This window comes from Mobula hypostoma, chromosome 16, assembly GCF_963921235.1.
Source record: "Mobula hypostoma chromosome 16, sMobHyp1.1, whole genome shotgun sequence".
NCBI lineage: Eukaryota > Metazoa > Chordata > Chondrichthyes > Myliobatiformes > Myliobatidae > Mobula > Mobula hypostoma.
The window spans coordinates 286,208-314,148 of NC_086112.1; the positions used below are offsets into that span (position 1 = coordinate 286,208).

Here is a 27,941-nt window from a genome sequence, read left to right on the forward strand (position 1 = left end):
AGGTCCTGAATAGAGATCGTAGGAAGCTCGGTAGAAGCTGAAAAACAGGACCTCCTAGTTAATATTCTCTGGGTTGCTGCCTGTGCCACACGCCAGTGAGGGTAAGAATAGGATGATTTGGTAGATGATTGCATGGCTGAGGGACTGGTGCAGGGGGCAGTGGTTTAGATTTATGGATCATTTGGATTTCTACTGGGGATGGAACAACCTGTTAAAAAAGGGACAGGGTACACCTGCAGGCAGGCTTGCGAGAGTTTATTCGGGAGGGTTTAAACTAATTTGGCAGGGGGATGGGAACTGGAGTGACAGTGGTGAGGTAGTTGGTTTACAAACAGAGGCAATGTGTAGTGAGACTCCTAGCAAGAAGAGGCTGATGATCGGGCAAAACTGCAGTCAACACAACAGGATGAGTTGTAATGTAGGAGGTGGACAAAATCGAAAATGGTCAATACAGGACTGAAGGTGGGATATTTGAATGCGTGTAGTGTGTGGAATAAGGTAGCTGAACTTCTAGCACAGTTACAGTTTGGCGTGTGTGAGGTTGTGAGCATCACTGAATTGTGGGTGAAAGAAGATTATAACTGAGAGCTTCACGTTCAAGGATACACGTTGTATCGAAAAGACAGGCAGGTAGGCAGAGGGGGTGTCATGGCTTTATTGGTAAAAATTGAAATCAAATCATTAGGAAGATGTGACATAAGGTTGGAAGATGTTGAATAGTTATGGATAGAGCTAAGGAACTGCAAGGTTAAAAAGATGCTGGTGGGAGTTATATGCAAACCACTAAACCACTTGAACATTGAATTCTCCAACTTTTCTGGTAATTCCCTCCCCCTCCCTTCCCCCATCCCAGTTTCACTCTGCCCCCTCCTCCAGCTGCCTATCACCTCTCTCATGGTTCTGCCTCCTTCTACTACCCATTGTGTTTTCCCCTATTCCTTCTTCACCTTTCCTGCCTATCACCTCCCTGCTTCCCCTCCCCCACCCCTTTATCTTTCCCCTTACTGGTTTTTCACCTGGAACCTACCAGCCTTCTCCTTCCCACCCTCCCCCCACCTTCTTTATAGGGCCTCTGCCCCTTCCCTCTTCGGTCCTGATGAAGGGTTCCAGCCCAAGACGTCGACTCATCGTTTCACGGATGCTGCCTGACCTGCTGGGTTCCTCCAGCGTGTTGTGTGTGTTCCACTAAATAGTAGTAAGGATGTGGACTACAAATTACAATGAGCGATAGAAAATGAATGTCAAAAGAGCAATGGCATAATAGTCATGGGAGATTTCAATATGCAGGTAGATTGGGAAAATGCTGGAGGAACTCTGTACGCCAGGCAGCATCTATGGAAAGGAGTACATTTGATGTTTCAGGCCAAGACCTTTCATCAGGACTGGAGAAAAAAAGATGAGGAGACAGAGTTAGAAGGTGGGGGAGGGGAGGGAGAAACACAAGGTGATGGGTGAAACTGGGAGGGGGGAGAGAGGGGTGAAGTAAAGAGTTGGGAAGTTTATTGATGAAAGAGAAGCGGGGATCTGAGAGGAGAGGACAGAAGGCCATGGAAGAAAGAAAAGGGGGAGGATCACCAGAGTGAGGTGATAGGCAGGCAAGGAAATACGGTGAGAGAGGAATGGGGAATGGTGAAGAAGGTGGGGGCATTACTGGAAGTTCGAGAAATCTATATCCGTCCTGTCAGGTTGGAGGTTACCCTGATGAAATATTAGGTGTTGTTCCTCCAACCTGAGTGTGGCCTCATTGTGGCAGGAGAGGAGGCCGTGGATTGACATGTCAGAATTGGAATGGGAAGTGGAACTAAAATGTGTGGCCACTGGGAGATCCTGCTTTTTCTGGTGGACGGAGCCTAGGTGCTTGGAGAAGCGGTCTCCCTGTCGATGTTGGGTCAACACCATGGCCAAGGCCGAAAGCACGGCAGGACAGGTGGGATTCAAATCAGGCTGAAGTGCGGGGGATGAGGCCTCCTCTGACTACCATCTTGTTAGTGAATGTACAGTCTTTTGAAAATAAGACTGATGATCCCAGGGCAAGGCTGCTGTATTAGAGGCAGATCTCAAATGTTTGTTGCATTGAGACTTGGTTAACAGCAAACACGGTGTACATAGCTATCTGACCAGAAGGTTTTACGATTTTCAGAATGGATCGAACCTCGAATTCTGGTCAGGAAGGTGACGGTATATGCATTTTAGTCAATTCTCGTTGGTGCACAGACATTGGGGTTAGGTTGACTTCTTGTTCTCCGGACTTAGAACAACCAATGATTAAATGTAGACCATTCTATTTGCCTCAAGGGTTTTCATCCATGATCCTGACCGCGGCTTACATACCACTGGTAGCCAATTATAAGCAAGCGCTTGTGAAACTGCATGACGCTTTCTGTAAACATGAAACGGCTGATCCCGACGCATTTCAAATTCAGTAACTTTAACCAGGCCTGATTGAAGAAAACCCTGCCCAATTGTCACCAGCACATAACCTGTTGCACCAGAGGTTCCAACACAATTAGACCACTGCTACACTACAATAAGGAATGCCTATCATTCCTTCCTGAGACTGCATTTTGGCAAGTCAGAGAATGGTAAATCTGTGGAATGCTCTGCCATAGACTGCAGTGGAGGCCGTGCATATACTTAAGGTGGAAATTGATGGTTTCTTAATCGGTCAGGGCACCAAAGGATATGGCGAGAAGGCAGGTGTGTGGGGTTTAGTGGGATCCGGGATCTGCCATGATGGAATGGTGGAGCAGACGTGATGGGCTGAATGGCCTAATTCTGCTCCTATGTCTTATGCTCGTATGGTCTGAGTCAGATCGTTTGGCTGTACTTCTGCTACCTGCATACAGACAGAGTTTAAAGGGCAAGGCTCCAGAGATCAAGACAACCAAGAGGTGGATGCAGGAGGCAGAGGAACTGATACAGGATTGCCCTGAGTCAGTGGACTGGGCTGTGTTCAAGAACTCATCTGAGGACCTAAATAGAACATAGAAAACATACAGCACAATACGGGCCCTTCAGCCCACAATGCTGTGCTGAACATGTACTTACTTAAGAAGTTACCTAGGGTTACCCGTAGCCCTCTATTTTTCTATGCTCTATGTACCTATCCAGGAGTCTCTTAAAAGACCCTATCGAATCCGCCTCCACCACCATTGTCAGCTGCCCATTCCAGGCACTCACCACTCTCTGCGTAAAAAAAACTTACCCCTGACATCTCCACTGTACCTACTTCCAAGCACCTTAAAACTGTGTCCTCTCGTGTTAGCCATTTCAGCCCTGGGAAAAAGCCTCTGACTATCCACATGATCAATGCCTCTCATCATCTTGTACACCTCTATCAGGTCACCTCTCATCCTCTGTTGTTCCAAGGAGAAAAGGCCAAGTTCACTCAACCAAATGACAACACCAGGGTCATTACAGACTTTATTAAAACACCTGTGGACAAGTGTGTCCCTACGAAATCATTCCGGGTTTTCCCCGATCAGAAGCCCTGGGTGAACAATGAAATGTGGAACCTGCTGAGAGCCAGATCAGTGGCATTCAAGTCCAGAGATGAAGAATGCTACAAGAGGATCAGGTAGGATCTCTGGAAAGCCATCTCTCGGCAAAATGGAGATTCCAGACTAGAGAGGAATCAACGAGGGATGCTCGACAGCTATGGCAGGGTTTGAATGCCATAACCTCCTACAAAGCTAAATCTTATGACATAGAGGACAGCAGAGCTTCACTTCCAGATGAGCTCAATGCCTTCTATGCTCACTTCGACCATCAGAACAGGGAGGAACCATCCACACTTCCATGTTACCCATTTTCAACCTCTTCCTCCAGCGGTATGTGGTACCCACCTACTTCAAGCAACCAGTGCCCAAGAAGAGTATGGTGACCTGTCTAAATGACTATCACCCAGTGGCACTTACATCCACAGTGATGAAGTGTTTTGAGAGGTTGGTGTTGAAGCCCATCAGCTCCTGTCTGAGTGGCAACTTGGATCTACTCCAATTCACCTGCCGAAGCAACAGATCTACAGCTGATGCTATCTTGTAGGATTCATGCAACTCTGGAACAGCAAAGATGCATACATCAGGATGCTTTTTATCGATTACAGCTCAGCATTTAACACCATCAGCCCCTCAAAATTAATCAGTAAACTTAAAGATCTGGACCTCAATATCACCTTGTGCAATTGGATCTTGAATTTCCTCACAAAGACCCGTAAGTTCGGATTGGCAAAAACATCTCCTCCACAATCTCCCTCAACACAGGAGCACTGCAAGAATGTGTACTTGCACATCCTTGCTCTACTCACTTTACACCTATGACTGTGTGGCTAAGTACAGCTCCAACACCATAGACATGTTCGCTGATGACACCACTGTTGAGGGCTGTATCAAAGATGCAGCAAACAGTAGGGATATTGAAAACTTGGCTGAGTGGTGTAATAACAACAACCTCTTACTCAATGTCCATAAGACCAAGGAACTGATTGTAGATTTCAGGAGAGGGAAACCAGAGGTCCATGAGCCAGTAATCACTGGGGGATCAAAGGTGGAGAAGGTCAGTAACTTTAAATTCCTGGCTGTCTCTATCTCAGAGGACCTGTCCTGGACCCATCATATAAATATTATTGCAAAGAAAACACGACATCACCTCAACTTCCTCAGGAGTCTGCAGAGATTCAGGATGTCATCAAAAACCTAGGCAACTTATATAAATGTGTGGTGGAAAGTGTGCTGACTGGCTGCATTTCAGCCTGCTATGGGAACACCAATGCCTTTGAAAGGAAAATCTGGCAAAAGGTAGTAGATTCTGCCCAGTACATCATGGGTAAAACCCTTGCATCCATTGAGCACATCTACATGAAACATTGCCATAGAAAAGCAGCATCCATCATCAAAGATCCTCACCACCCAGGCCATGCTCTTTTCTTGCTGCTGCCATCAGGTAGAAGGTACAAGTGCCTCAGGACCTGCACCATCAGGTTCAAGAACAGTTACTACCCCTCGACCATCAGATTCTTCCATAAGAGCATAAGAAATAGGAGCAGGAGTAGGCCATCCAGCCCATCGAGTCTGCCCCACCATTCAATAAGATCATGGCTGATCTGTCCGTAAACTCAGCTCCAACTACCTGCCTTTTCCCCGTAACCCTTAATTCCCTTACTATGTAAAAATCTACCTAACTGTATCTTAAATATATTTAGTGAAGAAGCCTCAACTGCTTCCCTGGGCAGAGAATTTCACAGATTCACCACTCTCCGGGAAAAACAGTTTTTCCTCATCTCAGTCCTAAATCTTCTCCCTTGAATCTTGAGGCAATGTCCCCTAGTTCTAGTCTCACCTACCAATGGAAACAACTTTCCTACTTCTATTGTATCTATCCCTTTCAAAATTTTGTATGTTTCTATAAGATCCCCTCTCACACTTCTGAATTCCAGAGAGTATAGTCCCAGGCGACTCAATCTCTCCACATAGGTTAACCCCTTCATCCCTGGAATCAACCTGGTGAACCTCCTCTGCACTGCCTCCAAAGCCAGTATATCCTTCCTCAAGTATGGAGACCAGAACTGCACACAGTACTTCAGGTGCAGCCTCACCAGTACCCTGTATATTTGCAGCATGACCTCCCTGCTCTTGAATTCAATCCCCTTAGCAATGAAGGCCAACATTCCGTTTGCCTTCTTATTATCCTGTTGTACCTACAAGCCAACTTCTTGCGATTCATGCACAAGCATTCCCAAGTCCCTCTGCAATCTTTCACCATTTAAATAATAATCTGCTCTTCTACTATTCCTTCCAAAGTAGATGACCTTGCATTTACCAACGTTGTATTCCATCTGCCAGACCTTGGCCCACTCATTTAACCTATCTATATCCCTCTGCAGACTCTCCACATCCTCTGTACAATTTGCTTCTTCACTCAATTTAGTGTCATCAGCAAATTTTGCTATGCTACACTCAGTCCCCTCTTCCAAATCACCAATGTAAATGGTAAACAGCCGTGGGCCCAGTACCGACCCCTGCGGCACCCCATTCACCACTGACTGCCAACCGGAGAAACACCCATTTATACCAACTCTCTGCCTTCTATTGGTTAACCAATCCACTATCCATGCCAATACACTTCCTCCAACTCCATGAGTCCGTATCTTATTTATCTGTCTCTTGTGCGGCACCTTATCGAACGCCTTCTGGAAATCCCAGTCTACGACATCCACCTGTTCCCCTCTATCCACTGCACCCATTATGTCCTCAATGAACTCCAGTAGGTTTGTCAAACAGGACCTGCCCTTTCTGAATCCATGCTGCATCTGTCTAATGGAACCACTCCTTTCTAAATGCTTCGCTATTTCTTCCTTAATGACAGCTTCAAGCATCTTCCCGACTACAGATGTTAAGCTAACTGGCCTACAGTTGCCCGTCTTTTACCTACATCCTTTTAAAAAAAAGTGGCGTGACATTTGCTGTCTTCCAATCCGCTGAGACCTACCCAGAGTCTAGAGAATATTGGTAAATGATTACCAAAGCATCTACTATAACCTCCGCCAATTCCTTCAGCACGCTGGGATGCATCCCATCAGGACCAGGGGACTTATCTACCTTCAGTCCGTCTAGTTTGCTCATCACTATCTCTTTAGTGACAGTGATTTTATTGAGGTCATCACCTCCCATTTTGTCCATAACATCATTCTTTGGCATTTTAGACATGTCCTCCACCGTGAAGACCAACACAAAATAGTCGTTCAATGTCTCAGCCATTTCCTTATCACCCAATATCAATTTCCCCTTCACGTCTGACAAGGGACCTGTGTTGATTTTAGCCACCCTCTTCCACTTTATATATTTATAAAAACTTTTGCTATCTGTTTTTATATTTTGTGCTAATTTACTTTCATAATCTATCTTCCCTTTCCTTACTTTTTGTTTAGTTGTTCTTTGTTGATTTTTAAAGTTTTCCCAATCCTCCAGACTCCCACTACTCTTTGCGACTTTGTACACATGAGCTTTTAGAAACATAGAAAACCTACAGCACATTACAGGCCCTTCGGCCCACAAAGTTGTGCCGAACATGTCCCGACCTTAGAAATTACTAGGTTTACCCATAGCTCACTATTTTTCTAAGCTCCATGTACCTATCCAAAAGTCTCTTAAAAGTCCCTATCGTATCCACCTCTACCACCATTTCCGGCAGCTCATTCCACACACTCACCATTCTCTGAGTAAAAAACTTACCCCTGACATCTCCTCTGCACCTACTCCCCAGCACCTCAAACCTGTGCCCTCTTGTGGTAACCATTTCAGCCCTGGGAAAAAGACTCTGACTATCCACATGATCAATGCCTCTCATCATCTTATACACCTCTATCAGGTCACATCTCATCCTCCGTCACTCCAAGGAGAAAAGGCCGAGTTCACTCAACCTGTTTTCATAAGGCATGCTCCCCATTCCAGGCAACATCATTGTAAATCTCCTCTGCACCCGTTCTATGGCTTCCACATCCTTCCTGTAGTGAGGTGACCAGAACTGAGCACAGTATTCCAAGTGAGGTCTGACCAGGGTTCTATATAGCTGGAACATTACCTCTCGGCGCCTAAATTCAATTCCACGGTTGATGAAGGCCAATGCACCGTATGCCTTCTTAACCACAGAGTCAACCTGTGCGGCTGTTTTGAGCGTCCTATGGACTTGGACCCCAAGATCCCTCTGATCCCCCACACAGTCAAGAGTCTTACCATTAATACTATATTCTGCCATCATATTTGACCTACCTACCAAAATGAACCACTTCACACTTATCTGTGTTGAACTCCATCTGCCACTTCTCAGCCCAGTTTTGCATCCTATCAATGTCCCGCTGTAACCTCTGACAGCCCTCCACACTATCCACAACACCTCCCACCTTTGTGTCATCAGCAAACTTACTAACCCATCCCTCCACTTCCTCATCCAGGTCATTTATAAAAGTCACAAAGATTAAGGGTCTCAGGACAGATCCCTGAGGCACACCACTGGTCACTGACCTCCATGCAGCATATGACCCATCTACAACCACACTTTGCCTTCTGTGGGCAAGCCAGTTGTGGATCCACAAAGCAATGTCCCCTTGGATCCCATGCCTCCTTACCTTCTCAATAAGCCTTGCATGGGGTACCTTATCAAATGCCTTGCTGAAATCCATATACACTACATCTACTACTCTTCCTTCATCAATCCTCAAAAAATTAAGTCAGGTTCGTAAGGCACAACCCGCCCTTGACAAAGCCATGCGGTCTATTCCTAATCATATCATACCACTCCAAATGTTCATAAATCCTGCCTCTCAGGATTTTCTTCATCAACTTACCAACCACTGAAGTAATACTCACTGGTCTATAATTTCCTGGGTTATCTCTACTCCCTTTCTTGAATAAAGGAACAACATCCGCAACCCTCCAATCCTCCGGAACCTCTTCAAAGATCATCGCCAGAGGCTTAGCAATCTCCTCCCTCGCTTCCCACAGTAGCCTGGGGTACATCTCATCTGGTCCCGGCGACTTATCCAACTTGATACTTTTCAAAAGCTCCAACACATCCTCTTTCTTCATATCTACATGCTCGAGCTTTTCAGTCCTCTGCAAGTCAGCACTACAATCACCAAGATCCTTTTCCATAGTGAATACTGAAGTAAAGTATTCACTAAGTACCTCTGCTACTTCCTCAGGTTCCATACATACGTTCCCACTGTCACACTTGATAGGTCCAATTCTTTCCCGTCTTATCGTCTTGTTCTTCACATACTTGTAGTATGCCTTGGGATTTTCCTTAATCCTGCCCGCCAAGGTCTTCTCATGGCCCCTTCTAGCTCTCCTAATTTCCTTTTTAAGCTCCTTCCTGTTAGCCTTATAATCTTCTAGATCTCTAACATTACCTAGCTCTCTGAACCTCTTGTAAGCTTTTCTTTTCTTCCTGACTAGAATTATTACAGTCTTTGTACACCACGGTTCCTGTACCCTACCATAACTTCCCTGTCTCATTGGAACGTAACTGTGCAGAACTCCACACAAATATTCCCTGAACATTTGGTACATTTCTTCCGTGCTTTTCCCTGAGAACATCTGTTCCCAATTTAAGCTTCCATCTTCCTGCCTGATAGCCTCATAATTCTCCTTACTCCAATTAAACGCTTTTCTAACTTGTCTGTTCCTATCTCTCTCCAATGCTGATGTGAAGGAGGTAGAATTATGATCACTGTCTCCAAAATGCTCTCCCACTGAGAGATCTGACACCTGACCAGGTTCATTTCCCAATACCAAATCAAGTACAGCCTCTCTTCTTGTAGGCTTATCTACATATTGTGTCAAGAAACCTTCCTGAACACACCTAACAAACTCCACCCCATCTAAACCCCTCACTCTAGGGAGATGCCAATTGATATTTGGGAAATTAAGATCTCCCATCACGACAACTCTGTTATCATTACACCTTTCCAGGATCTGTTTCCCTATCTGCTCCTCGATATCTTTGTTACTATTGAGTGGCCAATAAAAAACACCCAGTAAAGTTATTGACCCCTTCCTGTTCCTAACCTCCACCCTCAGAGACTCCGTAGACAATCCCTCCATGACGTCCACCTTTTCTGCAGCCGTGACACTATCCCTGATCAACAGTGCCACACCCCCACCTCTTTTGCCTCCCTCCCTGTCCTTTCTGAAACATCTAAAACCCGGCACTTGAAATAGCCATTTCTGTCCCTTAGCCAACCAAGTCTCTGTAATGGCCACCACATCATAGCTCCAAGTACTGATCCATGCTCTAAGCTCATCTGCTTTGTTCACAATACTCCTTGCGTTAAAATAGACACATCTCAAACCGTCCGTCTGAGCGCATCCCTTCTCTATCACCTGCCTATCCTCCCTCACACACTGTCTCCAAGCTTTTTCTATTTGTGAACCAACCGCTTCTTCCCCAGTCTCTTCAGTTCGGTTCCCATCCCCCAACAATTCTAGTTTAAACTCTCCCCAGTAGCCTTAGCAAACCTTCCCGCCAGGATATTGGTCCCCCTGGGATTCAAGTGCAACCCGTCCTTTTTGTACAGATCATACCTGCCCCAAAAGGGGTCCCAATCATCCAGAAACCTGAATCCCTGCACCCTGCTCCAATACCTCAGCCACACATTTATCCTCCACCTCACTCTATTCCTATACTCACTGTTACGTGGCACGGGCAGTAATCCCGAGATTACTACCTTTGCGGTCCTGCTTCTCAACTTCCTTCCTAACTTCCTGTAGTCTCTTTTCAGGACCTCTTCCCTTTTCCTACCTATGTCATTGATACCAATACGTACCATGACCTCTGGCTGTTCTCCCTCCCACTGCAGGATATCTTGGACGCGATCTGAAACATCCCAGACCCTGGCATCTGGGAGGCAAACTGCCATCCGAGTTTTTTTCCTGCGTCCACAGAATCGCCTGTCTGACCCCCTAACTATAGAGTCCCCTCTCACTACTGCCTTCCTCTTCCTTTCCCTACCCTTCTGTGCCACAGGGCCAGACTCTGTGCCAGAGGCTCGGCTCACTGTCCCTTCTCCCAGGTAGCTGTCCCCCCCAACATTACTCAAACAGGAGTACTTATTGTCAAGGGGTACAGCCACAGGGGGTACTCTGTAGTACCTGACTCTTCCCCTTTCCCCTCCTGACTGTGACCCACTTGTCTGTCTACCGTGGCCCCGGTGTGACCAACTGCCTATAACTCCTCTCTATCACCTCCTCGCTCTCCCTGACCAGACGAAGGTCATCGAGCTGCATCTCCAGTTCCCTAACTCGGTCCCTTAAGAGCTGAAGCTTGACTCACCAGGTGCAGATATGGCCATCCGGGAGGCTGGGAGACTCCAGGACCTCCCACATCTGACACCGAGCACAGAACACCAGCCTCACACACATACTGCTTCCTTTCCGGAATTAACACAGGTAAACCTACCTCGCCTCATTCCCGCCTAAGCTCAACCACTCTGCTACCCTCTCACTCCGCTGCCCGCTGGATATGGCGGTCTTCTTTTTAACCTTTTCCTGGTCTATTGGCTGACGTCATGCACCTGCGCAGTCTTGCCTCTCTTTTACCCCGAGTAGTAAAACTGCCTTCACTCCAGAAACCCTTAGCCGTTCCTCTCACAGCCGCCTTGCTCCAAATCCCAGTCATCTCCATCTTGCAACCAGGTTTCTGTAATGGCCACTAAATCATATGCCTTGGTACTGATCTGTGCCACAAGTTCACTAACCTTGTTTCTAATACTACGGGCATTTAGATGAAATGCCCTTACACTCATTGTCCTTTTAGAATCTAGTGACCTACGCAATTTTTGCTTTTTACTTTTGCACTCTGTTCTTACTTTTTTCTTCACTAACTCTAGCTTTGGTCTCTGCATCACTTCCCTCTTCTTTTCTGTGTGGGTTCCCATCCCCCTGTCATATTAGTTCTTGAACAAAAGAGGACAGCTACCCTCATTTAAGCAGCGGTCCCCAACCACCGGGCCGCGGACTGGTACTAGGCTGCAAAGCATGTGCTACCGGGCTGCGAGGAAATGATATGTGTCAGCTGCACCTTTCCTCATTCCCTGTCACGCACTGTTGAACTTGAACATAGGGTTGCCAACTGTCCCGTATTTGCCGGGACATCCTGTATATTGGGCTAAATTGGTTTGTTCCATACAGGACTGCCCTTGTCCTGTATTTCCCCCCGCTAAGGTAGAGCGTTCCTATGAAACCGTTCATGCCGAAATGGCCTGAAGCGAAGAAGCAATTACCATTAATTTATATGGGAAAAATTTTTGAGCAATCCCAGGCCCAAAATATAACCTACCAAATCATACCAAATAACACATAAAACCTAAAAAAAAACTCTAACATATAGTAAAAGCATTAATGATATGATAAATACACAGCCTATATAAAGTAGAAATAATGTATGTACAGTGTAGTCGGGAAGATTAAGCCAAAACCGATTTGTGGAAAAAATATCGGCGCATGCGCACACAGGTGCCCGCGCAAGGCTTCATGGTCATGGTAGTCTTTCTAGGGGTAAACACAAGTGTCACATCAACACACACAAAAATGCTGGTGAATGCAGCAGGCCAGGCAGCATCTATAGGAAGAGGTACAGTCGATGTTTCGGGCCAGTACCCTTCATCAGGATTTGACTGCTATTTTTGTCCCTTATTTGGGAGTGAGAAAGTTGGCAACCCTAACTGTAAAAGACATGTTGAGGTGAGTTTAACCCTACTTGAACACCACCCCCCCTCCCACCCCCCCCGGTCGGCTGGTCGGCAAGAATGTTGTCAATATTAAACCGGTCCGTGGTGCAAAAAAGGTTGGGGACCCCTGCACTTAAGGACTCTGTTATATTGTTATTTCATGCTCATTATTTATATCTGCATTGGCTCAGTTTGTTTACAGTTTATGGTTCCTGATGTTGACAGGTTACAGTTACTGTTCGATAAATTTGTTGTGTGTGCCCACAGAAAAAGAATCTCAGGGTTCTATGTGGTGACATGTTGTACTCTGATAATAAATTTTACTTTGAAATTTGAACCTTGAATATTAGTCACTGGTGTAGGGCAAGGGAAAAGCAACGTAATGCTGAGACTTTATGAGGTATCGGTGAGACTGCACTTGGAGTATTGTTTGCAGTTTTGCGCCGCTTAGCGGAGAAAGGGTGTGCTGTGATCAGCGAGGGTTCACGGAAGTGATCCCTGGAATGAAAGGGTTAGTGTATGAGGAGCATTTGATGGCTCTGGGCCTGTTTTTGGTGGAGGTCAGAAGAATAAGGGGGTGGGGTGTCTAGTTGAAACCTATTGAATATTGAAAGACCTAGATAGAATGGGTGTGGAGAAGATATTTCCTATCGTGGGTGTGTTTAGGACCAGCGGGCCTCAGAATTGACAGACGCCCATTTAGAATAGAGGTGTGGAGGAATTTCTTTAGCCAGAGACCACAAGACTACAAGATGTAGGAGCAGAATTAGGCCATTCAGCCCATTGAATCTGCTCCACCATTCCATCATGGCTGATTATTATATCTCTCAACCCCATTCTCCTGCCTGATCAAGAACCTATCAACCTCTGCCTGAACTGACCGGCACAGCTATCTGTGGCAATAAATTCTACAGATTCACCACCCTTTGGTGAAAGAAAATTTCCTTCATCCTTGTTCTAAATGGTCATCTTTCAGTTCTGAGGCTGCCACCTCTGGTCCTAAACTCCCCCACTCTTTGCCTCAACTAGGTCAGCCAATCTTCTGTCCAGGCTAGCCCCTTTCCTTTTGTACCATGGGATCTTATCTTGTTAAGCAGTCTCACGTGCAGCATCTTGTTGAAGACCTTCTGAAAATCCAAATTATCAACATCCACTGACCTTCATTTGTCTATCATGCCTGTTATTTCCTCCAAGAATTCCAACAGATTTTCCCTTGAGGAAACCATGCTGACTTTGACCTATTTTATTATGTGCCTCCAAGTACCCCAAAGTCTCACCCTTAATAATTGTCTTCAATATAATTCAACCACAGAAAGCAGGTCAACTGACCTAAAATTTCCCTTCTTCTGCCTTCCTCTCTTCTTAAAGAGTGGTGTGACTTCTGCAATTTTCCAGTCCTCTGAAACCATTCCAGAATCTAGAGACTCTTGAAGATCATTACGAATGCCTCCACAATCTCTTCAGCTACCTCCTTCAGAACTCTGAGGTGTAGTCTACCTATTCCAGGTGACTTATCTACCTTCATTTCTTTCAGCTTCCGAAGTACCTTCTCCTTTGTAATAGCAACGACACTCACTTCTGAACCCCTGACGTTCCCAAATTTCTGCCATTCTCTAGTGTCTTCCACAGTGAAGACTGATGCAAAATACTTATTAAGTTCATCCACCATTTTTTGACCCCCACTACTACCTCTCCTGCGTCATTTTCCAGCAATCTGATATCCGGTCTCATCTCATTTAGTTGTCTTCTGTTGTCCATGAAGTTTCTTCATCATCCAGGTCATTGTATCTCAAGCAGAAGTAAATCAAGGCAACTGGACCTATCTCAGCTCTACCTATTTCAAATACAAAGATGTCTTCTACAGGCAGAAACATGGTTGAGCCGTAGGTTCACTGGTGTCCCCTATTGTAGCCAATTTATACATGGAAGAAGTACAAAGGACAGCCTTGAACACCTTCCCTGGAACTTCACTCAATCATTAGTTCAGGTATGTGGATCACACCTGGGTCAAGATCAAAAGCCATGAGATGCAAGCCTTCACAAAATACATCAAGTCAGTGAATAATAACATCAAATTTACATGAGAAGATGCTGCGGACAATGGATTGGCCTTCTTAGACTATGCAGTTCTTATCAAAGAAAATGGATGTCTAAATATTGACGTTTACAGGAAACCAACCCAAAACAGATCAGTACCTACAGTTTGACTCTCATCACCTATTAGAACATAAGTTGAGGGTTATCAGAACACTACATCACCACGCTGAGAATGTGCCTACAGGCATTACAGCTAAAGACAAGGAATGCAAGTATTTGAGAGAAGCCTTGAAAGCTTGTGGCTACCCGCACTGGGCCTTCAAGACAGCAACAAAAACCAGCAGGGACATCAGCCCATCAGACAGACGTAGTGAACAAAGCAGACGGAAAACATAGTCATCCCGTATGTAGCTGGAGTTTCAGAGAAACTCAGAGGATTTTCAACAAATACCAAATCCCTGTGTTTTTCAAACCTACAAACACACTCAGACAGAAACTCATCCACCCCAAGGATCCTACACCCAAACATAAATAGAGCAATATTGTAAATGCTATCCAATGCAATGAGAACTGCACAGATCTGTATATCGTTGAGACAATGTTGTAAATGCTATCCAATGCAATGAGAACCGCGCAGATCTGTACATGAGCGAGACAAAACAACCTCTTCATAAATGGATGGCCCAACATAGGAGGACTAACATTCCAGGTCAAGACATGGCTGTTTATTTATACCTAAAGGAGAAGGGACATTCTTTGATGATAACAAAGAATGATTTGGACAGGGAGGACCGGTTGTTTGAAAGAGAGGTTAAAGAATCCACCTTTGTCAAATTGGAAAACCCGTCCCTGAACAGAGAGGGTGGGGTACGACACCAGTGCAAGTATTCACAATGCAGTCCTTGCACCTCTACACGGGCGTCTCCACAACAGTTCACACCTCCATCCATTCATAAGACTAATGACCGTCTCATTACCTCTACAACGTTTAATGACCCTCATGTGATTGCTATACCTTTAAACAACTCGTAGAGTTTATAAACCAGAGAACTACCCACCATAGATTAGAACTGAAGAAACCTTTCAGATGAGTAGCAAAATGTCTTCTAGACGACACAACAAGTCCAGTTGCTTTTGATGCAACACACATCAAAGTAGCTGGTGAATGCAGCGGCCAGGCAGCATCTCTAGGAAGAGGTACAGTCGACGTTGACTGTACCTCTTCCTAGAGATGCTGCCTGGCCTGCTGCGTTCATCAGCTACTTTGATGTGTGTTGCTTGAATTTCCAGCATCTGCAGAATTTCTGTTGTTTGCAGTTGCTTTTGATATTGTCTTCTGATGGTTTTTAAAAGCTTCCCAAACCTCAACCTTCCCACTAATTTTAGCAATATTATATGCCCTCTCTTTTGCTTTTATGCAGAAGGTAGTGAAACTGTGGAATTCATTGGCACAGGTGGGTGTGGAGGCCACGTCACTGAGTATATTTAAAGTGGATCTTGATAGTTTCTTGAAATTCAGGATGTCACGTGTTATGGGGAGAAGGCAGGAGAATGGAATTAAGAGTGAAAATGTATCAGCCACAATGGAAGGCAGAGCAGACTCAATGGGCCATTTGGCCTCAGTCTACTGTCTTATGGTCTCATGGTTGCTGGGTGGTGAGGCTTGTTGGGCCGGAAGGGCCTGTTCCTCACTGTATCTCTAAATAAATACAATATATAATGTAGTTAATGGAACTGTCCAGAAATATTGAACATTGCAGAAGGAGAGAAACATTGCTGTGATGCTGGAAGAGTCATTTTGAAGAGTGGGCATCACCCTGGGGAACAGTAATAAAAACTGAATGATCTCTTGTATCAATGAATCACATAGAACACAGTTTGATTTCCACACCAAAGTATAGTGAAAGATCATCTTTCTAGTGTTGTGTCACAAAGTCTTATTCAATTGAACTGCAAATTTAGGATTAATAACAAAGTTGATTTTTCAACCGTTCTTTCCTGGAAAATCAGGAACTGAGCCTTGGCTCAATTTTTGTCTCTGCAAGATGGTTCTGGTAACCAACAGCAATATCTTGTAGGCAGTTCACAAAACTACCAGATGCTTCTTCTGAATTGGGATTGCTGCAATCCACAACATGTAATTTCCCTTTAAGGGATGTACTTTTGAACAGAGTAAACAAACTGACACTTTTGTGATCTCCTGGCGAATTCGGCAAACTAGACTCTCAAGAGTGCCGATGCAGCCATTGCTAAGGGTGGGTGCTGGGTCAAGGCCTGATATTGGAAGATGAACTCGTGCTCAGCTCCATCAATCCATGTTGATTAAAACGTCAAGCAAGATTAAAGTTGTCAAGGCTGAGAGCAGGAAACAAATAGGTGTTCAGCACCATCTTCCTAGGTCTCTCTCTCTTGTACTACCAGTTGTGTAAAGATCATGCCAGGAGTATTCTCCTGATCTGGCAACATTTAGAACTTGAGCACAAGCTGTTTAATAGCACTCCCGTGGTAGCACTGAGAGAATTTGGAGATGGCAAGAATCCAGTGATCATACTGAGAGATATTTTCAATGCAAGGAGTATTGTAGGTAAGGCAGATGATTTTAGGGAGTGGATTGGCACATGGGATTACAACGTTATTGCTATTAGTGAGACTTGGTTGCAGGAGGGGCAGGACTGGCAGCTTAATGTTCTGGGGTTCCGTTGTTTCAGACGTGACAGAGGGGGAGGGATGAAAGGGGGAGGAGTGGCATTACTAGTCGGAGAATATCACAGCTGTGTGTAGACAGGACAGCCCAGAGGGCTTGTCTACAGAGGCCATATGGGTGCAGCTGAGGAACGGGAAAGGTGTGACCACACTAATAGGGTTGTATTATAGATCGCCCAGTAGTCAAAGAGAATTAGAGGAGCAAATCTGTAGAGAGACAGCAGACCGATGTAAGAAACAGGAAGTTGTAATAGTAGGGGATTTTAACTTTCTACATATTGACTGGGACTCCCACACTGTGAAAGAGCTAGATGGTTTGGAGTTTGTCAAATATGTTCAGGAAAGTTTTCTAAATCAATATATACAGGTACCTACGAGAGAGGATGCAATACTTGATCTCCTATTAGGGAACTAGACAGGTCAGGTGACAGAAGTATGTGTAAGCGAACATTTTGGGTCCAGTGACCATAATGTCATTAGTTTCAAGTTAATTATGGATAAGGATAGGTCTGGTCCTCGAGTTGAGGTTCTAAATTGGAGAAGGGCCAATTTTGTGGAAATGAGAAAGGATCTAGGAAGAGTGGATTGGGATAAGTTGTTTTCTGGCAAGGATGTGTTCAGTAAGTGGAAGGCCTTCAAATGCGAAATTTTGGGAGTGCAGAGTTTGCATGTTCCTGCCAGGATTAAAGGCAAAGTTAACAGGCATAGGGAACCTTGGTTTTCAAGGGATATTGGTGAACTGGTTAAGAAAAAGAGAGAGGTGTATAGTAGGTATAGGCAACAAAGAACAAATGAGGTACTTGAAGAGTATAGAAAATGTAAGAAAATACTAAAGAAGGAGATCAGGAAGGCAAAAAGAAGACATGAGGTTGCTTTGGCAGATAATGTGAAGGTAAATCTGAAAGGTTTCTACAAGTATATTAAGAGTAAAAGGATAGTAAGGGACAAAATTAGTCCCCTAGAAGATCAAAGTGGTCGTCTATGTGTGGAGCCTCACGAGATGGGGGAGATCTTAAACAGTTTTTTTGCATCAGTATTTTCTCAGGGAACTGGCATAGCGTATATGGAAGGAAGGGAAGCAAACAGTAGTGTCATGGAACATATAGAGATTAAAGAGGAGGAGGTGCTTGTTGCCTTACAGCAAATAAAGGTAGATAAATCCCCTGGGCCTGACATGGTATTTCCTTGGACCTCGAGAAAGACTAGTGTAGAAATTGAAGGGGCCCTGGCAGAAATATTTAAAATATCCTTAGCCACGGGTAGCTCCTGTTGTTTTGTTGTTTAAAAAAGGCTCCAAAAGTAAACCAGGTAATTACAGGCTGGTGAACCTGACATCTCTGCCACAGCAAACTGTTGAGGCCAGTTCATTGGCTATGTTTAAGAGGGAGTTAGATATGGCCCTTGTGGCTACAGGGGTCAAGGGGTATGGAGGGAAGGCTGGATTCTGAGTTGGATGATCAGCCATGATCATAATAAATGGCGGTGCAGGCTCGAAGGGCCGAATGGCCTACTCCTGCACCTATTTTCTATGTTTCTATCAGTAATAAGTAGATTATTGGAAGGTGTTCTGAGAGATCAGATATACAAGTATTTGGACAGCCAAGGGCTGATTAAGGATCGTCAGCATGGCTTTGTGGATGGTAGATCGTGTTTAACGAATCTTGTGGAGTTTTTCGAGGAGGTTACCAAGAAAGTAGATGAAGGAAAGGCTGTGGATGTTGTCTACATGGACTTTAGTAAGGTCTTTGACAAGGTCCCACATGGGAAGCTAGTTCAGAAAATTCAGACACTAGGTATCCATGGAGAGGTTGTAAACTGGATTCAAAATTGGCTGTGTGGGAGAAGACAGAGAGTGGTAGTGGATGATTGCTTCTCAGACTGGAGGCCTGTGACTAGCGGTGTGCCTCAAGGATCTGTGCTGGGACCATTGTTGTTTGTTGTCTAAATCAATGATCTAGATGATAATGTGGTAAATTGGATCAGCAAGTTTGCTGATGACACTAAGATTGGAGGTGTTGTGGACAGCGAGGAAAGCTTTCAAAGCTTGCAGAGGGATCTGGACCAACTGGAAAAATGGGCCAGAAAATGGCAGATGGAATTTAATGCAGAGAAGTGTGAGGTGTTGCATTTTGGAAAGACAAATCAAGGTAGGACATACACAGTAAATGGTAGGGCACTGAGGAGTGTGGAGGAACAAGGGGATCTGGGAGTTCAGATATATAATTCCCTGAAAGTGGCGTCACAGGTAGACAGGGTTGTAAAGAAGGCTTTTGGCATCCTGGCATTCATAAATCAAAGTATTGAGTATAGGAGTTGGTATGTCATGGTGAGGTTGTACAAGACATTGGTGAGGCCAAATTTGGAGTATTGTATGCAGTTCTGGTCACCCATCAGTAAGATTGAAAGAGTGCAGAGAAGATTTACTAGGATGTTGCTGGGTCTTCAGGACTTGAGTAACAGGGAAAGATTGAACAGGTTAGGACTTTATTCCTTGGAGCGTAGAAGAATGAGGGGGTACTTGATAGAGATTGACAAAATTATGAGGGGTATGGACAGAGTAAATGTGAATAGGCTCTTTCCACTTAGATTTGGGGGGATAAATAGGAGAGGTAAATACGAGAGGACATGGCTTTAGGGTGAAAGGGGAAAGGTTTAGGGGGAACATTGGGGGAACTTCACTCACAGAGTGGTGGGAGTGTGGAACAAGCTGCCATCTGACATGGTAAATACAGGATCACTCTTAAGTTTCAAGAATAAATTGGATAGATACATGGATGGGAGAGGTCTGGAGTGTTATGGACTAGGTGCAGGTCAATGGGACTAGCAGAATAAAGTTTCGGCACAGACTAGAAGGGCCAAATGGCCTGTTTTCTGTGCTGTAGTGTTCTATGGTTCTATGGTTGGAGATGGCAAAAAACCAGTGGTAGTACTGAGAGATATTGGAGATGTCAGGAATCCCTATTAGGTTTTGCAGGCTGTGTAAATGTCCCTATTCCGCTGTTCGGAAGAAAAAGAGAAATATTTTTCCAGTTCTTCCTCCTGCGAATATATCTCAATCAATGTTAATAAAAACTGTTTATAAATCTCTTGTTGCAATATGTGTAAGTTTCTGTCTGTAAACTGAATTACTTTTTTGTGTTAAAACATTAATTACACTTCTCAACATACTTCAAAGCTCCTTCTGCATTTTAAAAGCTAGTCTGCTGAAATAAAAAAATACAGTTATGGTAACTTATTTTATTTTGAAGCATTCTGGTGTGTAAGTTCTATTTATTTACCAAAAGCTAGACTTATGGGTGGAAATATTGTAGGTAAAATTTCAATCTTACTTAGTGATTCCTTCTCCGATGTAACCGTGGAAGGTATCTCCATGGTAGTTGTAGCATTTGAGTTCGGCATAGCTGATATATTTGTGGAAAATGCAAAAAAAAAACATATCAGAAGGATGGGAAATTATCTGAAGCTTCCACCACCCTTTGGAAATCTATTCAGTTAGATACATGTCTGGAGATGGCAGAAATCCAGTAGTAATACTGAGAGATATTGGAGATGACAGGAATCCCTGTCAGGTTTTGCAGGCTCTGTAAATGTCCCTATTCCACTGTTCGGAATAAAAGGAGGAAAACTTTTCCAGTTGTTCTTCTTGCTAATTACCTCTCAATCAATGTCATTAAAATATTAATATCGTGTTGCAATTTGTGGGAATTTGCTGGGTGCAAACTGAATGACTTTTATCAGTGTTAGAACAATTATTACAATTATCAAAGTACTTTGAAGCTCCTTTTACTCTCTGAAAGCTAGTCTGTTGAAATAAGAATCATAGTCATGGGAACTTATTTTATTTTGAGGCGTTCTGCTGTGCAAGTTCCATTTATTTCCATCAGGTAGACAGGGTTGTAAAAAAGGCTTTTGGCATCCTGGCATTCATAAATCGAAGTATTGAGTATAGGAATTGAGATGTTATGGTGAGGTTGTATAAGACATTGGTGAGGCCACATTCGGAGTATTGTGTGCAGTTCTGGTCACCTAACTATAGGAAGGATATCAGTAAGATTGAAAGAGTGCAGAGAAGATTTGCTAGGATGCTGCCGGGTCTTCAGGAGTTGAGTTACAGGAAAAGATTGAACAGCTTAGGACTTTATTCCTTGGAGCGTAGAAGAATGAGGGGGGATTTGATAGAGGTTTACAAAATTATGAGGGGTATATACAGTGTAAATGCGAGTAGGCTCTTTCCACTTAGATTAGGAGAGGTAAATACGAGAGGACATGGCTTTAGGGTGAAAGGGGAAAGGTTTAGGGGGAACATTGGGGGAACTTCACTCAGAGAGTGGTGGGAGTGTGGAACAAGCTGCCATCTGACATGGTAAATACAGGATCACTCTTAAGTTTCAAGAATAAATTGGATAGATACATGGATGGGAGAGGTCTGGAGTGTTATGGACTGGATGCAGATCAATGGGACTAGCAGAATAAAGTTTCGGCACAGACTAGAAGGGCCAAATGGCCTGTTTTCTGTGCTGTAGTGTTCTATGGTTCTATGGTTGGAGATGGCAAAAAACCAGTGGTAGTACTGAGAGATATTGGAGATGTCAGGAATCCCTATTAGGTTTTGCAGGCTGTGTAAATGTCCCTATTCCACTGTTCGGAAGAAAAAGAGAAATATTTTTCCAGTTCTTCCTCCTGCGAATATATCTCAATCAATGTTAATAAAAACTGTTTATAAATCTCTTGTTGCAATATGTGTAAGTTTCTGTCTGTAAACTGAATTACTTTTTTGTGTTAAAACATTAATTACACTTCTCAACATACTTCAAAGCTCCTTCTGCATTTTAAAAGCTAGTCTGCTGAAATAAAAAAATACAGTTATGGTAACTTATTTTATTTTGAAGCATTCTGGTGTGTAAGTTCTATTTATTTACCAAAAGCTAGACTTATGGGTGGAAATATTGTAGGTAAAATTTCAATCTTACTTAGTGATTCCTTCTCCGATGTAACCGTGGTAGGTATCTCCATGGTAGTTGTAGCATTTGAGTTCGGCATAGCTGATATATTTGTGGAAAATGCAAAAAAAAACATATCAGAAGGATGGGAAATTATCTGAAGCTTCCACCACCCTTTGGAAATCTATTCAGTTAGATACACGTCTGGAGATGGCAGAAATCCAGTAGTAATACTGAGAGATGTTGGAGATGATAGGAATCCCTGTCAGGTTTTGCAGGCTCTGTAAATGTCCCTATTCCACTGTTCGGAATAAAAGGAGGAAAACTTTTCCAGTTGTTCTTCTTGCTAATTACCTCTCAATCAATGTCATTAAAATATTAATATCGTGTTGCAATTTGTGGGAATTTGCTGGGTGCAAACTGAATGACTTTTATCAGTGTTAGAACAATTATTACAATTATCAAAGTACTTTGAAGCTCCTTTTACTCTCTGAAAGCTAGTCTGTTGAAATAAGAATCATAGTCATGGGAACTTATTTTATTTTGAGGCGTTCTGCTGTGCAAGTTCCATTTATTTCCATCAGGTAGACAGGGTTGTAAAAAAGGCTTTTGGCATCCTGGCATTCATAAATCGAAGTATTGAGTATAGGAGTTGAGATGTTATGGTGAGGTTGTATAAGACATTGGTGAAGCCACATTCGGAGTATTGTGTGCAGTTCTGGTCACCTAACTATAGGAAGGATATCAGTAAGATTGAAAGAGTGCAGAGAAGATTTGCTAGGATGTTGCCGGGTCTTCAGGAGTTGAGTTACAGGAAAAGATTGAACAGCTTAGGACTTTATTCCTTGGAGCGTAGAAGAATGAGGGGGGATTTGATAGAGGTTTACAAAATTATGAGGGGTATATACAGTGTAAATGCGAGTAGGCTCTTTCCACTTAGATTAGGAGAGGTAAATACGAGAGGACATGGCTTTAGGGTGAAGGGGGAAAGGTTTAGGGGGAACATTAGGGGGAACTTCTTCACTCAGAGAGTGATGGGAGTGTGGAACGAGCTGCCATCTGACGTAGTAAATGTGGGCTCACTCTTAAGTTTTAAGAATAAATTGGATAGATACATGGATGGGAGAGGTCTGGAGAGTTATGGACTGGGTGCAGGTCAATGGGACTAGCAGAATAAAGTTTCAGCACAGACTAGAAGGGCCAAATGGCCTGTTTTCTATGGTTCTATTTACCATAATCTCGATTTACGGAAATATTGAGGTAAAATTGCAATCTTACTTGGTGATTCCTCCTTCGATGTAAGCATGTCTGGTATTTCCGTGGTAGTTGTGGCATCTGAGTTTTGTATAGCTGATATATTTGTGGAAAATGCAAAAAAAAATCATCAGAGAGATGGAAAATTATCTGAACCTTCCACCAGCCTTTCAAAATCCATTAGTTTCAAAGTAAATATGCAAAAAGATAGGTCTGGTCCAGGTGTTGAGATTCTAAATTGGAGAAAGGCCAATTGTAATGGTATCAGAAACCATCAGACAAATCTGTAGTGGGACAGGCAGTTCTCTGGCAAAAGTGTACATGGTTAGTGGGAGACCTGCAAAAATGAAATTTGAGAGAACAAAGTTTTTATGTGCCTGTCAGAATAAAAGGTAAAGATATCAGGTGTAGGGAGGCTTGGTTTTCAAGAGATCTCGAGGCCCTGGTTAAGGCAAAAAGGAGGTGCATCGCTGGTATAGGCAAGTAGGAACAGATGGAGTGCTTATGAAGTATAAGAAATGCAGGAGAACACTTAAGAAAAAAATCAAGAAGGCTTAAAAAAGGCATGAGTTTGCCCTAGCAAACACGGTAAAGGCAATCCTAAGTGATTCTACTGATATGTTAAGAGTAAAATTGGTCCTCTGAAAGATCAGAAAGGTAGTCTATGTGTGTAGCCAAAAGAGATGGGGAGATCTTAAATAATTTTTCCACATGTGTATTTACTCAGGAGAAGGACAGAGTCTACAGAAGTGAGGCAAAGCAGCATCAACTTCATGAACCCTCTACAGATCACAGAGAAAAAGTCATTTGGAGTCCTGAGGCAAATTAAGGCATGGATAAATCCCCAAGGCCTGACAAGGTGTTCCCTCAGACTCTATAGGAGGCAAGTGCAGAAATTGCCGTAGCCCTAGCAGAGATATTTAAAACATCTTAGTGACAAGGTAGGTACCAGAGGATTGGAGGATAGCCAATGTTCTTCCACTGTTCAAGAAAATCTCTAAAGATTAAACCAGGAGACTATAGGCCGGTGAGTCTGAGATCAGTGGTTGGAAAGTTATTGGAAGGTATTCTGAGGGACTGGATGTATAAGTATTTGGATAGACATGAACTGATTAAGGATAGTTAGCATGGCTTTGTGTGTGATAGGTCATGTCTAACCAATCTTACAGACTTTTTCGAGGAAGTTACCAGGAAAGTTGATGAAGGTAAGGCAATGGATGTTGTCTCATGGACCTTAGTAAGGCATTTGACAAGGTCTTGCATAGAAGGTTTGTTAAGAAGGTTGAGTTGTCCAGTATTCAAGATTAGGTAGTAAACTGGATCAGACGTCGGCTTTGTGGGAGAAACTAGAGAATGGTAGTAGATGGTTGCCTTGACTGGAGGCCTGTGACTAGTGGCGTGCCCCAGGGATTGGTATTGAGTCTGTTGTAGTTTGTCATCTATATCAACCATCTGGGTGATAGTGTGATTCACTGAATCAGCAAATTTGCGGCTGATACGAAGATAGGGTGTGAAGTTGACAGTGAGGAAGGCTTATAGAGGAATCTGGGCCAGTTGGAAAAATGGGCTGAAAATTGGCAGATGGAATTTAATGCAGAAAAGTGCAAGGTGTTCCACTTCAATAAGACCAACCAGGGTAGGTCTTACACAGTGACTGGTAGGACACTCAGGTGTGTGGTAGAACAGGGTGATCTGGGAATACAGGTCCAAAATTAGTTTTAAAATGGCGTCACAGGTTGATAGGGTTGTAAAGAAATCTTTTGCCTTGTTGGACTTTATAAATCAAACTCTTGAGTACAGGAGATGGTATGTTATGTTGAAGTTGTTTAAGACATTGGTGAGGCCTAATTTGGAGTATTGTGTGCAATTTTGGTCACCTACGTACAGGAGAGATGTAAATAAAGTTGAAAAAGTACAAAGAAAATTTACAAAGATATTGTTGGATGTGGAGGACCTGAGCTATAAGGAAAGATTGAATTGTTTATGATTCTATTCCTTGGAATGTAGAAAATTGAGAGCAGATTTGATAGAGGTATACAAAATTATGAGAGGTATAGATAGGGTAAATAGAAGCAGGCTTTTTTTCACTGAGGTTGGGTGGGACTACAACCAGAGGTCATGGGTTAGGGGTGAAAGGTGAAACGTTTAAGAAAAACCTCTTCTCTCAGAGGGCCATGAGAGTGTGAAAAGAGCTGCCAGCACAAGTGGTGCATGCAAGCTCGATTTCAATGTTTAAGTGAAGTAGTTTTGATAGGTACATGGATGGTAGGGGTATGGAGAGCGGTGATGCTGGTGTAGGTCAATGGGAGTATGCAGTTCAAATGGTTCAGCATAAACTAGATGGACTGATGGTCTTGTTTCTGTGCTGTACTTCCCTATGGCTCTATTCATGTAGAGACACTCCTCCCTCCTTTTTAAGAACATAAGAACTTAGGAAATAGGAGCAGGAGTAGGCTATCTGGCCCATCGAGCCTGCTCTGCCATTAAATAAGATCATGGCTGATCTGTCTGTAAACTCAGCTCCATCTACCTGCCTTTTCCCCATAACCCTTAATTCCCTTACTATGTAAAAATCTATCTAACTGTATCTTAAGTATATTTAGCGAAGAAGCCTCAACTGCTTCCCTGGGCAGAGAATGCCATAGATTTGCCACTCTCTGGGAAAAACAGTTTCTCCTCACCTCCGTCCTAAATCTTCTCCCCTGAATCTTGAGGCAATGTACCCTAGTTCTAGTCTCACCTACCAATGGGTCTGCACAATCTCTTGTGTCTCTCTTTCTCCATCGCTCTGCATGTTTTCTTCTGTCATTCCTTCATCCAATTCCTTTCTGAAAGTTACTATTGATTTCACAATTTTTCTAGACAGTGCAGTCCAGATTATAACAAATGCCAAGTTTGTTGGTCTCAGGTAAGAATGGATATTTTTGCTTGTTAATCAAGAGACGCTGTTTCTCAGAGTATAGTTATCGTGGCTTGGCAAGGAAATGGTGGTTACTTTCCTATTTTCTTGTTTACATTTCCAGCACAAAGAAAGAAAATCCAATGTTCACAATTAGCACAGCAGCAATTCTCTTCAAAAATTTCATTATGAACAGTTCTGTAAATGGTTGATTAACTTCAGGTTTAATACCAGAGGCCATGCATTGAAGATGAGAGGGTGTTGGTCCAAAGAAGATGTGAGGGATAAGTTTTTATTCAGAGAGGCGAGGATGCGTGGAATATGCTGCCTCATATGATGATAGAGGTAAATACATTGGAAGCTTTGAAGAGATGTTTGGATAGTCACATGGAAGATGGTCTGTACAGTACCAGAAAACCAGGTATGACTTGTGAACGGCTATTTCAGGGACAAAGAGACAATTTTGAATGAGGTTGGAGGTGACATTGGATGCATGGCAACTCTGGCAGGGTTTGGAAGACATTACTTCCTGCAAAGCAAAACCCAATAGCATGAATGCCAGTGATACTTCACTACCAGATGAACTCAACGCCTTTTATGCCCGCTTTAAAAGGGAGAACACAACTACAGCTGTGAAGATCCCTGCTGCACCTGGTAACCCTGTGATCTCTGTCTCAGAGGCCGATGTTAGGCTGTCTTTAAAGAGAGTGGACCCTCGCAAGGTGGAAGGCCTCGACGGAGTATTTGATAAGGCTCTGAAAACTTGTTGCAACCGACTGGCGGGAGTATTCAAGGACATTTTCAACCTCTCACTGCTACGGGCGGAAGTTCCCAATTTGCTTCAAAAATGTAACAATTATACCAGTGCCTGAGATGAATAATGTGAGCTGCCTTAATGACTATTGCCTGGTATCACTCACATCCATGGTGATGAGATGTTTTGAGAGGTTAGTCGTGACTAGACTGAACTCCTGCCTCAGCAAGGACCTGGACCCACTGCAATTTGCCTATCGCCACAGTAGGTCAACGGCAGATGTAATCTCAATGGCTCTTCACATGCTTTAGACCACCTGGACAACACAAACACCTATGTCAGGATGCTGTTCATCGAATATAGCTCAGCATTTAACACCATCATTCTCACAAGTCTGATGATAAGTTATAGAACCTGGGCCTCTGTAGCTCCCTCTGCAATTGGATCCTTGACTTCCTAACCGGAAAACCACAATCTGTGGATTGGTGACAACAACTCCTCCTCACTGACGATCACATCAGGGCTGTGTGCTTAGCCCACTACTCTACCTCGATATACCCTGACTGTGTGTCTAGGCATAGCTCAAATACCATCTATAAATTTGCTGATGATATAACCATGGTTGGTAGAATCTCAGATGGAGATGAGAGGGTGTACAGGAGCAAGATATACCAGCTAGTGGAGTGGTGTTGCAGAAACAACCTGGCACTCAATGTCAGTAAGACGAAAGAGCTGATTGTGGACTTCAGGAAGGGGAAGACGAAGGAACACATACCAATCCTCATAGAGGGATCAGAAGTGGAGGGAGTGAACAGTTTCAAATTCCTGGGTGTCAAGATCTCTGAGGATCTAACCCGGTCCCAACATACCAATGCAGCTATAAGGCAGGCAAGACAGCGGCTATACTTCATTAGGATTTTGAAGAGATTTGGCATGTCAACAAATACACTCAAAAACTTCTATAGATGTACTGTGGAGAGCATTCTGACAGGCTGCATCACTGTCTGGTATGGAGGGGCTACTGCATAGGACCAAAAGAAGCTGCAGAGGGTTGTAAATTTAGTCAGGTCTATTTTGGGTACTAGCCTACAAAGAACCCAGGACTTCTTCAGGGAGCGGTGTCTCAGAAAG

General features: G+C 43.6%; 1 protein-coding gene across 5 annotated transcripts in view; it reads right to left on the reverse strand.

The window, feature by feature from the left end:
• LOC134357629 (transmembrane protease serine 9-like) overlaps nucleotides 1-27,941 on the reverse strand; it is a 133,314-nt gene that overhangs the window by 33,998 nt on the left and 71,375 nt on the right. For 3 of the 5 annotated variants that reach the window (XM_063069254.1, XM_063069251.1, XM_063069252.1), the window contains 3 exons: nucleotides 23,182-23,253; nucleotides 21,934-22,005; nucleotides 20,293-20,364 (listed from right to left, as the gene is read on the reverse strand). The exons of 1 other annotated variant lie outside the window; for it this stretch is intronic. In XM_063069254.1, the coding sequence (XP_062925324.1) occupies nucleotides 20,293-20,364; nucleotides 21,934-22,005; nucleotides 23,182-23,253 (216 nt within the window). The remainder of the gene's footprint in view (nucleotides 1-20,292; nucleotides 20,365-21,933; nucleotides 22,006-23,181; nucleotides 23,254-27,941) is intronic. One more of the 5 variants, XM_063069253.1, reaches the window with a different exon arrangement.